The 15,260-nt window shown below is 45.4% G+C and overlaps 2 protein-coding genes across 3 annotated transcripts in view; both read left to right on the top strand.

Annotated features, from left to right (window-relative positions):
* DPAGT1 (dolichyl-phosphate N-acetylglucosaminephosphotransferase 1) overlaps positions 1–8,043 on the top strand; it is a 14,759-nt gene extending 6,716 nt beyond the window's left edge. For both annotated transcript variants that reach the window (XM_060787301.2, XM_060787302.2), the window contains exons 6-10: positions 1,257–1,341; positions 1,434–1,622; positions 4,018–4,105; positions 7,041–7,196; positions 7,310–8,043. In XM_060787301.2, coding sequence (XP_060643284.2) covers positions 1,257–1,341; positions 1,434–1,622; positions 4,018–4,105; positions 7,041–7,196; positions 7,310–7,375 — 584 coding nt within the window. In that variant the 3' untranslated portion in view covers positions 7,376–8,043. The remainder of the gene's footprint in view (positions 1–1,256; positions 1,342–1,433; positions 1,623–4,017; positions 4,106–7,040; positions 7,197–7,309) is intronic.
* Positions 8,044–10,402: 2,359 nt separating this feature from the next.
* Positions 10,403–11,372, top strand: H2AX (H2A.X variant histone). The gene has a single exon (XM_060787226.2). The coding sequence runs from the start codon at positions 10,443–10,445 to the stop codon at positions 10,872–10,874; it is 432 nt and encodes a 143-aa protein (XP_060643209.2). The 5' UTR covers positions 10,403–10,442; the 3' UTR covers positions 10,875–11,372.
* Positions 11,373–15,260: the final 3,888 nt, after the last annotated feature.

Genomic DNA, 15,260 nt, shown 5'->3' with positions numbered 1-15,260 from the left:
ATATGTGCATGTGCATATGTATATGAGTGTATGTGTATATGTATATATGGTGTATTTTGGGGGCTTTTAAGTCTGTTCTGCTGGGGTTTTGTGTGTGTGTGTGTGTGCATGTTTGTTTTTAGTGGGTGATGGACACTCCTTGGACTGTTAGGTGTCTTGTGTTCAAATTTGGTGTCAAGTGGTTTTTGAGTTATGTTAATCCCACAAACAAACATTACATTTTTATTTATATAGATTATATTGCATTACATTATTATAAATATTATATGTATATAGAATATATTACATTACATTACATTATATATGGTTGAGACTGAATGAGATACTCATTGAAGAACTATCGCGAAATGTCCTTACTGGCTGTTAGAATTATGAGAGTTGGAGTCCAAAATGCCTGGAGGGCCCAAGCTTGTCATATGTATATACAATATATTATATTATTATGTTATATTATATTATATATGGTTGAGATTCAATGAGATACTCATTGAAGAACTATCGCAAAATGTCCCTACTGGCTGTTAGGAATTATGGGAGTTGGAGTCCAAAATGCCTGGAGGGCCCAAGCTTGCCATATGTATATACAATATATTATATTATATTATTATGTTATATTATATGTGGTTGAGATTCAATGAGATACTCATTGAAGAACTATCGCAAAATGTCCTTACTGGCTGTTAGGAATTATGGGAGTTGGAGTCCAAAATTCCTGGAGGGCCCAAGCTTGCCATATGTATATACAACATATTATATTATATTATATTATATTATATTATAATATTATATTATATTATATTATATGTGGTTGAGATTCGATGAGATACTCATTGAAGAACTATCGCAAAATGTCCCTACCGGCTGTTAGGAATTATGGGAGTTGGAGTCCAAAACCCCTGGAGGGCCCAAGCTTGCCATATGTATATACAACATATTATATTATATTATATTATATTATATTATATTATATTATATTATATTATATTATAATATTATATTATAATATTATATTATAATATAATATAATATAATATTGTATTATATTATATTATATTATATTATATTATATTATATTATATGTGGTTGAGATTCGATGAGATACTCATTGAAGAACTATCGCAAAATGTCCCTACCGGCTGTTAGGAGTTGTGGGAGTTGGAGTCCAAAATGCCTGGAGGGCCCAAGTTTGCCTGCAATACATTAAAAATAGATTAAGAACCCCATCCAATATCAGTTCCTTCCTTCCTTCGTGGCAGGAGATTACAGAGAGGACCACATCTTCTCCCTCTACTTCATGATGCCCTTCTTCTTCACCACGTTGGGGCTGCTCTACCACAACTGGTAAGTGACTCTGTGGACCCTCCTGAAGGGAAGAGGGGGCGATGGGGGTCCTTGCAGCCTCCTTCCCCTCTCCGCCTCTCTCTCGTGCGCAGGTACCCCTCCCGGGCGTTTGTGGGCGACACCTTCTGCTACTTTGCGGGCATGACCTTTGCCGTGGTGGGCATCCTGGGCCACTTCAGCAAGACCATGCTGCTCTTCTTCATCCCGCAAGTGCTCAACTTCCTCTACTCGCTGCCACAGCTCTTCCACATCATCCCTTGCCCACGCCACCGGTTGCCCAGGTAACTCACAGTGACTCACCACCTTGCATTGAATCTGTTTGGAAAACAGCAGGTGTTGGATGCCAGCCTGGAATCATGGGGAAGGGCCATCTCCCAGGGAAAGGTGACATTTTCCTCTCTCAGGGTTGTGTTTCGCAGTTGTAAACGCTGCAAACCAGGCAACGTCATCTACGCAGCCAAGCGGATGCTGCAAACATACCCTTCCTCCAATGGTGTCTTTGCCTGGGTTGCGCATCCCATGCCTTGATTGGATTCTCCCAATTTGACCGGCATGACTTCTACTGCAGTGTTTCTCAACCTGGGGGTCGGGACCCCTGGGGGGGGTCGCGAGGGGGTGTCAGAGGGGTCACCAAAGACCATCAAAAAACACAGTATTTTCTGTTGGTCATGTGTGGGAAGTTTGGCCCAACTCTATCATTGGTGGGGTTCATAATGCAATTTGATTGTAAGTGAACTATAAATCCCAGCAACTACAACTCCCAAATGTCAAGTCTCATTTCCCCAAACTCCACCAGTGTTCACATTTGGGCATATTAAGGATCTGTGCCAAGTTTGGTCCAGATCCATCATTGTTTGAGTCCACAGTGATCTCTGGATGTAGGTGAACTACAACTCCCAAACTCAAGGTCAATGCCCACCAAACCCTCCCAGTATTTTCTACTGGTAATGGGAGTTCTGTGTGCCAAGTTTGGTTCAATTCCATAGCTGGTGGAGTTCAGAATGCTCTTTGATTGTAGGTGAACTATAAATCCCAGCAATTACAAACTCCCAAATATCTATTTTCTCCAAACTCCATCAGTGCTCACATTTGGGCATATTGAGTCTTTGTGCCAAGTTTGGTCCAGATCCATCATTGTTTGAGTCCACAGTGCTCTCTGGATGTAGGTGAACTACAACTTCCAAACTCAAGGTCAGTGCCCACCAAACTCTTCCAGTATTTTCTACTGGTAATGGGAGTTCTGTGTGCCAAGTTTGGTTCAATTCCATAGCTGGTGGAGTTCAGAATGCTCTTTGATTGTAGATGAACTATAAATCCCAGCAACTATAACTCCCAAATGACAAAGTCAACCCCATCAGTATTCAAATTTTGGGCATATTAGGTATTTGTGCCAAATTTGGTTCAGTGAATGAAAACACATCCTGTATACTGGATATTTACATTCCAATTCATAACAAGAGCAAAATTACAGTTATGAAGTAGCAACAAAATTAATGTTATGGTTGGGGGGCCACCACAGCATGAGGAACTGTATTTAGGGGTCGCGGCATTAGGAAGGTTGAGAAACACTGTTGGGTTGTGTCTATACGACCATGTTTCTTCAGTTGTAAGGTGCACCCCAATTTCAGTACAACCATGAGGGAAGCCTCCCACAAGGATGGTAAAGACATCAAAACATCCGAGCAATGTCCCTTGGGCAAGGTCCTTGCAGCCGGCCAATTCTCTCACACCAAAAGCGACTTGCAGTTTCTCAAGTAGCTCCTGTCATGGAAAATAATGATGATGATGGGTTGTTGTAGGTTTTTTCGGGCTATATGGCCATATTCTAGAGGCATTCTCTCCTGATGTTTCGCCTGCATCTATGGCAAGCATCCTCAGAGGTATACGAACCCACACGATCTCTTCCATCATCTGGAGAGGCCCTGCTCGTGATCCCACCTGCATCGCAAGCACGATTGGTGGGGACAAGAGAGAGGGCCTTTTCGGTGGTGGCCCCTCGACTCTGGAACGCTGGAACTCGCTTCCTAAGGACATCAGGCAAGCCCCAACTCTGGCCGTCTTTAGGAGGAGCTTGAAGACATGATTGTTCCAGTGTGCCTTCCCAGAATAATGAACCCTTAGCACTTTGTCTGATTTAGGACTGCTTGTGTGTTCCCCCAACGCCCCACCTCCTCTATCTTGTTCATGCCTAGCATTATTTTTACACTTTAATTACATTTGCCTAGCCACAGATCTTAAATGTGTATTGTGCTATTGTTAATGTTTATGTAAGCCGCACCGAGTCCCTTGGGGAGATGGTAGCGGGGTATAAATAAAGTATTATTATTATTATTATATGTTGTTGGCTTTATCTTGTGTTTATTTTATGCATTGTTTTAGGCACATTGTGACACATCTAAGACACCCCGAGTCCCTTTGAGGAGATAGAGGCAGGGTACAAAAATAAAGTTATTATTATTATTATTATTATTTTACTGACACGAAAACACAGTATGTGACAGCAAATGACAGCAGGATTTCGTATCACAAGTCAAACACTTCCCAAGTATATTATTATTATTATTATTATTATTATTATTATTATTATTATTATTATATAGGATGAAAGCATGTCTTAGAACCAAAGATATACAGTATATTATTTTCCTGGCTGACTGGAGGTGTTTTTGCCATTAGGTTCAACCCCGGCACAGGAAAACTAGAGATGAGCTACTCCAGATTCAAGCCAAAAAGCCTCTCTGCTTTGGGAAAGCACATCCTCAAGGTAATGCTGTGGAACCAGGACGCGGGGGGAGAAAAGGTTGCGCATTTATTATTTATTTATTTATTTACTTGACTTCTATACGGCTGTTCTCAGCCCGAAGGCGACTCACAGCGGTTCACAACAAATACGAACAGCAAAAATTCAGTGCTACAGTATAGAAACAGTAACAACCTAACACATTACACAATTAATAAACAGTTACTGCAATACCCATCATCAAAAATCTCGTCATCAAAAACACGTTCCAGATTCGTCATCCATTGTTCCATTCCAGTGTTCATTAACCAATCATTGCACTAATTATTGGAACGCCTGCTCAAACAGCCAGGTCTTCACTTTTTTGCGGAATACCATTAGAGATGGTGCTAGTCTAATGTCCGTAGGAAGGGCGTTCCACAGCCGAGGAGTCACCACCGAGAAGGCCCTATCTCTCGTCCCCGCCAGCCGAGCTTGAGAAGCAGGCGGGATCGAGAGCAGGGCCTCCCCGGAAGATCTCAAAGTCCTGGTGGGTTCATAGGCAGAGATGATAGGTAGCTTGGGCCGGAACCGTTTAGGGCTTTAAAGGCCAACACCAGCACTTTGAATTCAGCCCGGTGAGGCTCAAGTGGAAGCCACGGCTTAATCTCTGTCATAACATTCGATCTGCTGGAAGAGATCCCACAGCTAAACGTGCGGTCAGAATTTAAGACACAGCTGAAGACCCATCTCTTCCGGCAGGCCGACCAAGTCAACACTGAATCACGAGTTTTGGATTGGCAGTCTGTTGCCACTGTATGTGGACCTGTGTTTTGGTGTATGTATTTTATAATGGTATGTTTTGATATACGGAGCCCCCGTTGGTGCAGAAGGTTAAACCGCAGAGCTGCTGAACGTGTTGACCGAAAGGTTGGTGGTTGGAATGCGAGGAGCAGAGTGAGCTCCTGCTGGTAGCCCCAGCTCCTGCCATCCTAGCAGTTCGAAAACATGCAAGTGTGAGTAGATCGATAGGTACCTCCTTTGCAGGAAGGTAATGGCGCTCTATGCAGTCATGCATGGAGGAGTTTATGGACAAGGCTGGCTCTTTGGCTTAGAAATGGAGATGAGCACCAGAGTCCCAGATTCGGATGTGACTGCACTTAATGTCAGGGGAAAACCTTTACTTTTTACTATGTTTTGATATACGCATTCTGGTGTATGTATTTTATATTGAAATGTTTTCACTGTCGTTCCCTGCTTGGAGCCACTCAGAGAGCAGATCACAAATCAAATGTATTATTATTATTATTACTAGCCATCCCCTGCCATGCGTTGCTGTGGCCCAGTCCGTGTATATGTTTTGTGTGTGTATATATTTGTGTATATATGTGTTTGTGTATATATGTATGTGGCTTTGCTCATTCGTTGTATGTATTTTTTTGTTTTTTTGGCTTTTTAAGTCTCTTCTGCTGTGTTTTTATGAGTGATGGTCACTCGTTGGAAAGTTTGCCCCAATTCTTTCGTTGGTGGGGTTCAGAATGCACTTTGATTGCAGGTGAACTATAAATCCCAGCAACTACAATTCCCAAATGTCAAGGTCTATTTCCCCCAAACTGCATCTGTGTTCACATTTGGGCATATTGAGTATTCGTGCCAAGTTTGGTCCAGATCCATCATTGTTTGAATCCACTGTGATCTCTGGGTGTAGGAGAACTACAACTCCCAAACTCAAGGTCAATGGCCACCAAACCCTTTGAGTGTTTTATGTTGGTCATGGGAGTCCTGTGCGCCACGTTGGGTACAATTCCATCATTGATGGAGTTTAGAATGCTCTCTGATTGTAGGGTACTTATAAATCCCAGCAACTATAACTCCCAAATGACAAATGTAATTTTTTTGCCTGCACGCCCCTCCTATCCCTAAAATATCTATCCTATTTCACCTGATCATGGCCAACAATTTTAAAGATTTTAAGTACTACATTTGGCCCTGCCACTGGTTTTAATGTGCCACGGTGTTTATGTTTTGTTTTTTTTGCTTTGTTTATGAGTTTTTTATTATTGTACTGTTGTTGTTGTGTTTTACTGATGTATTTGGGCTCAGCCTCTTGTAAGCCGCACTGAGTCCTTCGGGAGCTGGTAGTGGGGTATAAATAAAGGTTTATTATTATGATTATTATGATTATTATGGTCATTCCTTGGGTTAGTAGGTGTCTTGTGGCCAAATTTGGCGGCAATTCATCCAGTGGTTTTTGAGTTCTGTTAATCCCACAAACAAACATTACATTTTTATTTATATAGACTAGCTGTACCCACCACGTATTGCTGTGGCCAACCTTCCCTCTTTCTCTCCTTCTTTCCCTCCTTTTTTCACTCCCTCTTTCCTTCCTTCTTTCCCATCTTTCTTTCTCTTCTTCCTTCTCTCTTTCCTTCTTTCCCCTTTTCTTTCTCTTCTGCTCTTTTCTTCCTTCTCTCTTTCCTTCCCTCCCTCTTTCTCTACATCTTCCCCCCTTCCTTCGCTCCCTTTCCTTCCTTCTATCCTTTTTTCTTTCCTTCTCTCCTTCCTTCCCCCTTTTTCTTTCCCTCCTTTCTTCCTTCTCTACCTCTTTCCTTCCTTCTATCCCCTTTTTCTTTCCTTCTCTCCTTTCTTACTTCTCTACCTCTTTCATTCCTTCCTTCTCCCTTTCCTTCTTTCTTTCCCCCCTTTCTTTTCTTTTCCTTTCTTTCTTTTTTCCCTTCCCTTCCTCTTTCTTCCCTTTTTTCTGTGTTGTCATTTAGCTTTTCATCATTTTGGGGGCTTTTAAAGTCTCTTCTGTTGTGTTTTTCAGTGTTTTTATGAGTGATGGTCACTCGTTGGCCTGACAGGTGTCTTGTGTCCAAATTTGGTGTCAATCCCCCCAGTGGTTGTTGAGTTCTGTTAATCCCACAAACGAACATTACATTTTTATTTATATAGATTACTAGTATTATATTCTTTCCAGGTGTCTGAGAAACTCCGCCTGGTGGACGTACGCCAGGGAGTGGACAAAGACGGGGAATACCTGGAATGCAACAACATGACGCTCATTAACTTCGTGATAAAGCTAATAGGACCGACGGCAGAGAGGAACCTGACGGTGCTGCTGTTGCTGATGCAGGTAAGGCGCTTTCGAAGGACAGGGCCGCTCTTTCCTCAAAGGTCAGACCCACCGTTGCTGTTCACCCTTGAGTCCTTGAGTGGCGACCAGTCCCTGTTGTCTTTCTTCCTCAGGTGGTGGGGAGCGTCGTCGCCTTCTCCGTCCGGTACCAACTGGTGCGGTTGTTCTACGACGTCTGAGCTTGGCTTCGGGAGCCAGCCAGTCTCTTCTCCTTCCTTTTCTTCCCCAAACGGTTCTTGCAAAGACCTTTCAAGAGGTGAAGCTCCCCTCGGTTTTCGCAGCCGGGGCTTCTTCTCGTATTGCAGGAGCTGCGCCGTTTGTGGCCACAACCTCCCATCTCTGTCCACAGAAAGCCTGATCTCATGGGGATTGGAGGGGAAGGTGCTGACTTTGCACAGAAGCGCATGGAAGCGGGACAGCCTTTCTCTCCTGCTCCCTGCACTTTGCCAACCACTGCCTTGAATGCACAAGGAACAGTAATAAATTAAAAATGACTTTGTCCCAAATGAGTGGACGCAAAGCTTCAAAAGGCAATGGGAAGTCTGGAGAAGGGGGGCCATGTTGTTCCCATGCTGCTCTTTTCTTCTGAAGGCCTTCCTTGGAGCCCCTCTGAGGAAGGACCCTTTGGTGCGGTGCTTCTCTTTACCACCATTTGGTGCGTGGCTCAGGCCTTTCTTGGGAGGGAAAGAGGAGGCCAAGCGGTCAGTGCACTTTGAGGGTGGAATCCGGCCTCTGAGGGACGCATTGGGAGGGAATGGGGAGGAATACGGACAGCAAAGGGCCCTGCCTGTCCGCTGAGAGAGAGAGCAGGGTGAGAGACTGTGTAATAAAGCCATGGAGTAATGAACGGAAAGAGAAGGTCTCCTTCTTGCAGGGGAACAAGCTAACCAGCAACAGCATGCACTCTACTACTCGCCAGCCCGCACTCTACTACTGACCAGCACGCACTCTGCTACTGACCAACACACATTCTACTACGCTCTAACACGCACGCTGCTACTCACTAACACGCACTCTGCTACTGACCAGCACACTCTACTACTCACTAACACACTCTGCTACTCACTAACACGCACTCTGCTACAGACCAGCACGCACTACTACTCACCCCCACACACTCTACTACTCACTAGCATGCACTCTACTACTGTCCAGCATGTACTCTACTGACCATCACGTACTGTACTACTTAGCAGCACACATTCTACTACTGTTCATTGTGTACTTTACTACTGACCATCACATATTCTACTGACCATCATGCATTCTACTACTGACCCATACGCACTCTACTATTCATCCGCACACTCTCTACTACTCACCAGCATGCACTCTACTACTGACCATCATGTACTTTACTACTGACCATCACATATTCTACTGACCCGCACACACTCTTCTTCTGACCCATGCGCTCTACTATTCATCCGCAATCTACTACTCACCAGCATGCACCCTACTACTGACCATCACATATTCTACTGACCATCACACATTCTACTACTGACCCGCACACACTCTACTACTGACCCGCACACACTCTACTACTGACCCATACGCACACTACAATCTTCCGCACACACTCTACTACTCACCAGCATGCACTCTACTACTGAGCATCGTGTACTTTACTACTGACCATCACATATTCTACTGACCATCATGCATTCTACTACTGACTCGCACATTCTCTACTACTGACCCATACGCACTCTACTATTCATCCGCACACTCTACTACTGACCATCATGTACTGAACTACTCAGCAGCACACATTCTACTACTGACCATCACGTACTCTAATCACCATCATGCACTCTCCTATTCAGCAGCATGGATTCTACTACTGACCAACAAGTACTCTAGTCACCCACACACACTCTACCACTCCCCAGCTTAACCCCCCCCCCTTGCATGGCACTAAGGACAAATCCTCCTACCCACTGCTCATTAACCTCTACTGAAAATGCAGGTATTTTTGTAAGCTTTTTAAAGAAGGCCTAAACCCTAAAATCCAGCTGTGACACAGACAGAAGGTCCTGCTTGGTGAGTTCCCATTCCCTCCTGGCGAAGAGGAGAAAGCGTTAGCCGGGATGGGAGTCACCCAAAGGGGCTTGAGAGGGCGGCCACAAGGGGCCCCCCGTTTGTTTATTGATTGAGGGTTGCCTCCATGTCTGGATCCTGCTGCCCAGAGCCCTCCTCAGACCTTCTAGACTCAGGACCAAGCATCACCCTGGATGGAGCCCATCTGCTTCCTTTCCCAGCACTCCTGCCTCTTCCAACAAACCACATCAAATAGGAACCGCGGGATTCTGATTCCACCAATCCCCGCATTTCGGATTTGGCGCGCTGCTTCCCCATTGGCTAATAGGAGCGAAGGGCGGAGGCAGCACCGTCCAATGGGGAGCCAGAGCGCGGTTTGCTGTTAAAAGTAGCAAGCGTGGAATTGGCGTTTACTAATTTGGCGCGCTACTTCCCCATTGGCTGCGGATGCCGGGGGAGGGGGGGAAGCGTCAGCAGAACCAATGGGAGTGAAGGAGAGGGTTCTGCACCGTCCAATGGGGAGCCAGAAAGCGGTTTGCTGTTAAAAGTAGCTGGTGTGGAACTAGTTTGGCGCGCTGCTTCCCTATTGGCTGCGGATGCCGGGGGAGGAAGGGGAAGCGTCGGCAGAACCAATGGGACCCAGGGGGCGGGATCTTCACCGTCCAATGAGGAGACAGAAAGCGGTCTGCTATTAAAAGCAGCCGGTGTGGAACTTGGCATTTACTAATTTGGCGCGCTACTTCCCTATTGGCTGCGGATGCCAAAGGAGGCGGGGGAAGCGTCGGCAGAGCCAATAGGAGCGAGGGGGCGGGGTGTGTACCGTCCAATGGGGAGCCAGAAAGCAGTTTGCTGTTAAAAGTAGTCGGCGTGGAATTTGGCGTTCACTTATTTGGCGCGCTGCTTCCCCATTGGCTGTGGATGCCGGGGGAGGAAATGAAAGCGTCGGAAGAACCAATGAGAGCGGGGGGGCGGGATCTTCACCGTCCAATTAGGAGATAGAAAGCGGTATGCTATGAAAAGCAGCTGGTGTGGAACTAGTTTGGCGCGCTGCTTCCCCATTGGCTGGTCTACGGGGGAAACGCCAGCTCGGCCAATGGGAGGACGGGCCGGAGCCTACGCGGTCCAATGAGGAGGCGGCGCGGGCTGGTATAAAATCAATTTGCGCGGGCTTTGCTTCTCACTGGCCTGAGGGAAGTCTTGACGATGGCGTCGCGCGCGCTAGGGAAGCCGAGGTCGGGCTCTTCGCGGGCGGGGCTGCAGTTCCCGGTGGGGCGCGTGGGGCGCCTTCTCCGCCGCGGTCGGTACGCGGAGCGCGTGGGCTCGGGGGCGGCGGTGTACCTGGCGGCGGTGCTGGAGTACTTGGCGGCGGAGCTGCTGGAGCTGGCCGGGGAGGCGGCGCGCGCCCACCGGAAGGCCCGCATCGCCCCGCGGCACCTGGCCCTGGCCGCCCGCAACGACGAGGAGCTGGCCCGCCTCCTCCGCACCGTCACCTTCGCCCAAGGAGGCGTCCCCCCGCACCTCCACGCCGCACTCCTGCCCGCCACCGGGAAGAAGAAGAAGAAGGCGCCCGAGGGCGAGAAGGCGGGGAAGAAGGAGGAGCAGAAGCACGCCAGCCAGGCCTCCCAGGAGTACTAGGCCCAAGGACTCCACGTGGCGCAGCTCTTCATCAACTTCCGGTAATTCATTCAAGGCTTCTCTTGTTTTGGTTTTGAAAAACCGGAAGTCGAGTTCCGGCTGAAAGGACTGGACTCAGCTTTGCATCAACTTCCGGTCAATCATTCAAGGCTTCTCATATTTGTTTTGGTTTTGGAACACCGGAAGTCGATATGCTGAGTACACTTCCGGGTGAAAGGACTTGGCGCAGCTTTGCATCAACTTCCGGTAATTCATTCAAGGCTTCTCTTTGTTGTTTTGGAACACCGGAAGTCCAGTTGTGGAGTACACTTCCGGGTGAAAGGACTGGACTCAGCTGGTTCATTCATTCCAGGATTCTATTTTGCTAAACCTCGAGTATTAGGACGCTTCTTGGCCACTCGCTGTGGACACTTCCGGTGAAAGGATTGGACTGCCTTTTAGGACTTTATCTCTCTTTCATTTCATTAAAGTTTTCTTTAGTTATTTAAACGCCTAAAATGGAGTTGTGTTCGATTTCTGATGGGTGGGGAGATCACTTCCGGTTCCGTGGAAATTTTATTGGTACTTAAGGGGGCGGGCTTTCCTGGGGAAGGAGGAAAGGCCTCTGTTCGTTTTTGGACTTTGTTGTTCATTCGTTCAGTCGTCTCCGACTCTTCGTGACCTCATGGACCAGCCCACGCCAGAGCTCCCTGTTGGCCGTCACTACCCCCAGGGTCTCCTTCAAGGTCAGTCCAGTCCCTTCAAGGATGCCATCCATCCACCTTGCCCTTGGTCGGCCCCTCTTCCTTTTGCCTTCCACTTTCCCCAGCATCATTCCCTTCTCTAGGCTTGGCTGTCTCCTCATGATGTGGCCAAAGGACTTCAGCTTTGTCTCTAGTATCCTTCCCTCCAATGAGCAGCCGGGCTTTATTTCCTGGAGGATGGACTGGTTGGATCTTCTCACAGTCCAAGGCACTCTCAGCACTTTCCTCCAACACCACAGCTCAAAAGCATCGATCTTCTTTGGCTCAGCCTTCCCGAAGGTCCAGCTCTCACATCCGTAGGTGACTACAGGGAAGACCATGGCTTGGACTAGGCAATGGATCTTGGTTGCCAGTCTGATGTCTCTACTCTTGACTATTTTATCGAGAGTGGACATTGCTCTCCTCCCAAGAAGGAAGCGTCTTCTGATTTCCTGGCCACAGTCTCCATCTGCAGTCATCTTTGCGCCTAGAAATACAAAGTCTGTCACGGCCTCCACATTTTCTCCCTCTATTTCCCAGTTGTCAATCATTCTTGTTGCCATAATCTTGGTTTTTTTTTACTTAATTTCCCAGAAATTACCTTGTAAGCCGCTGAGTCCCCTACAGGGTGAGCAGGGCAGCATATAAATGTAAATAAATACATAATATTTTAGGCCAGTGGTTCTCAACCTGGGGTCTCCAGATGTTTTTGGCCTTCAACTCCCAGAAATCATAACAGCTGGTAAACTGGCTGGCATTTCTGGGAGTTGTAGGCCAAAACCATCTGGGGACCCCAGGCTGAGAACCACTGGCCTAGAATATTATGTATTTATTTACATTTATATGCTGCCCTTCTCACCCCGTAGGGGACTCAGCGGCTTACAAGGTATATATACATACAATATATTATCGTTACACAATATTATTATATATTGGAGCCCCCGGTGGCGCAGTGGGTCAACCCCCTGTGCTGGCAGGGCTGAAGACTGACAGGTCACAGGTTCGAATCTGGGGAGAGGTGGATGAGCTCTCTATCAGCTCCAGCTCCTCATATGGGGACATGAGAGAAGCTTCCCACAAGGATGGTAAAACATCAAAAACTATCCAGGCGTTCCCTGGGCAACATCCTTGCAGACAGCCAATTCTCTCACAACAGGAGCGACTTGCAGTTTCTCAAGTCGCTCCTGACACAACAACAACAAAAAACCCTAAAACCGTCCCCTGCCACGCATTTCTATGGACCACATGGCTTTTCTGTGTGGGAGGTTTGGGCCAATTCTAACACTGCCCACCAAACCCTTCCAGTATTTTCTGTTGGTCATGGGGGAACAGTGTGCCAAGTTTGGTTGAATTCCATCGTTGGTGGGGTTCAGAATGTTCTGTGATTGTAGGTGAACTATAAATCCCAGCAACTACAACTCCCAAATGTCAAGATTCTATTTTCCCCAAACCATCAGTGTTCATATTCAGTGGGCATATTGAGTGCTTGTGCCAAGCTTGGTCCAGATCCATCATTGTTTGACTCCACAGTGATCTCTGGATGTAGGTGAACTACAACTCCAAAACCAAAGGACACTGCCCACCAAACCCTTCCAGTATTTTCTGTTGGTCATGGGAGAACTATGTGCCAAGTTAGGTTCAATTCCATCGTTGGTGGGGTTCAGAATGCTCTTTGATTGTAGGTGAACTATAAATCCCAGCAACTACAACTCCCAACCTCTTGAGGATGCTTGCCATAAATGCAGGCAAAATGTCAGGAGAGAATGCCTCTAGAACATGGCCATATAGCCCAAAAAAACCAACAACCTGAAGGTTTTTAGGCTGTTCCTGAATGCTAACAGAGGGTGCAGGTCTAAAGTCCCCTGGGAAGGCAATCCAAAGAGGGAGCCTGAGAAAGACCCCTGCCTAGCCATCTTCAGATAGTGTGTGTCACGGATACTAGAGAACACCAGCAATTCCCCTCTGGACTGTAATCCTCTTCCCAGTGTATATACAGGAACCCTGACATTTTGGGTAATCTGGACCGATGATGAGAAGGGCTTTCAAGGTCAAAACCACTGAATCGGGTGCGGAAACTATCTGGAAGCCAGTGCAACTGTTTGATGAGTAGGATAGTATGTTCCCTTATATCCACTCCTGTGGATATAAGGCAGCCCCAAGTGGAGCACATTACAGTACCCCAGGCAGGATGTCACCAAAGTGTGTACCTGTATATAAATTAACTCGTATGCAATATAGGACATTTATTGACATTCAAGGACTATTCTTACTCAAATGTTTCATATTTCAAGAGAAGAACCCTTGTTTCTGCTTAATGTGACAGCTCTGTATTTTGATATGTGTATTCAATGTATGCATTGAATTAACTTAGATACATTCGCATTACCACAATCAGTGGATTTTGGTCTCCACAGTTTTAGGGGAAGCCATTTTTCTTTTCAGTATCATCACCATGGAATGGTCATTGTGCAAAGGTGTTCCAGGTTTAAGGAGGAATCCAGAACCGCCCCCAAACTGCAAACTTGGGATTTCTGGGGGTATTGCCCTGTCCAGCTCAGGTTGTAACCATATTCCCAGATCCATCTACCTGATACCCATAGTACTTCCATCTTATCTTGATTGATTACCTTCACCCAGCCCATCACTGCCTCCAGGCTTTGGTTCAGGCACAACAGGCCTTGCTTGGCATCATCTGCTGAAAAGCAGTGTTCCCATTACTTCCAACTTACAAGGATTTAATGTATTGTCGAAGGCCTTCATGGCTGGAATCACTGGGTTGTTGTTGGTTTTTTCGGGTTATATGGCCATGCTCTAGAGGCATTATCTCCTGACGTTTCGCCTGCATCTATGGCAAGCATCCTCAGAGGTAGTGAGGTGTTGGAACTAGGAAAATGACTTTATATCTCTGTGATATAACCAGGGTGGGACAAAGGACTCTTGTCTGTTGGAGCTAGGTGAATGTTTCAACTGATCACCTTGATTAGCATCTGATGGCCTGGCAGTGCCTAGAGCAATCTTTTGTTGAGAGGTGATTAGTAGGCTTGGGCGATCCAGTTCGTTAATTTTGTAATTTGTTATTAATTCGTATTTAAATTAGCTTACGATCCAATATTGAGCCATGCAGGAATAGTGTGAGGAGTAATTAAGAATCGAAACAATTTTTCCAATTTTTGTAATTATTTTCGTAATTTCGTAATTATATTTTATAATATACAATTATAATATAATAATATAATATAATAATATTATAATATAATATGCATTATATATTATATTACATTATATTATTATAATACTATTATATTATAGTATTGTATATTATATTACTGTATTATTATAATTGTATATTATAATATATGTAATATATTATAATATAATGTAATATAATATACAATTATAATATAATAGAATTTATATATATTATATATAATAATATAATAGAATATTATATATATATAATATAATATACAATAATATAATAATATATAATACAATATACAATAATATAATATACAATATAATATAATCATATTATAATAATATAATATATCCTTGTTTGTTTCCTCTTTGTTGTGCTGTTCTAATTTTAGAGTTTCAAGGATTTATTTGGCTCCGGAGGCTGAGAGAGTGTGACTTGCCAGGGCTGCTTTGGCTCTGTTTGGAC

This window comes from Anolis sagrei, chromosome 7 (assembly GCF_037176765.1).
Source record: "Anolis sagrei isolate rAnoSag1 chromosome 7, rAnoSag1.mat, whole genome shotgun sequence".
NCBI lineage: Eukaryota > Metazoa > Chordata > Lepidosauria > Squamata > Dactyloidae > Anolis > Anolis sagrei.
Note: the sequence above shows the minus strand (reverse complement) of the source record. Positions and strands in the feature narration are given on the sequence as shown.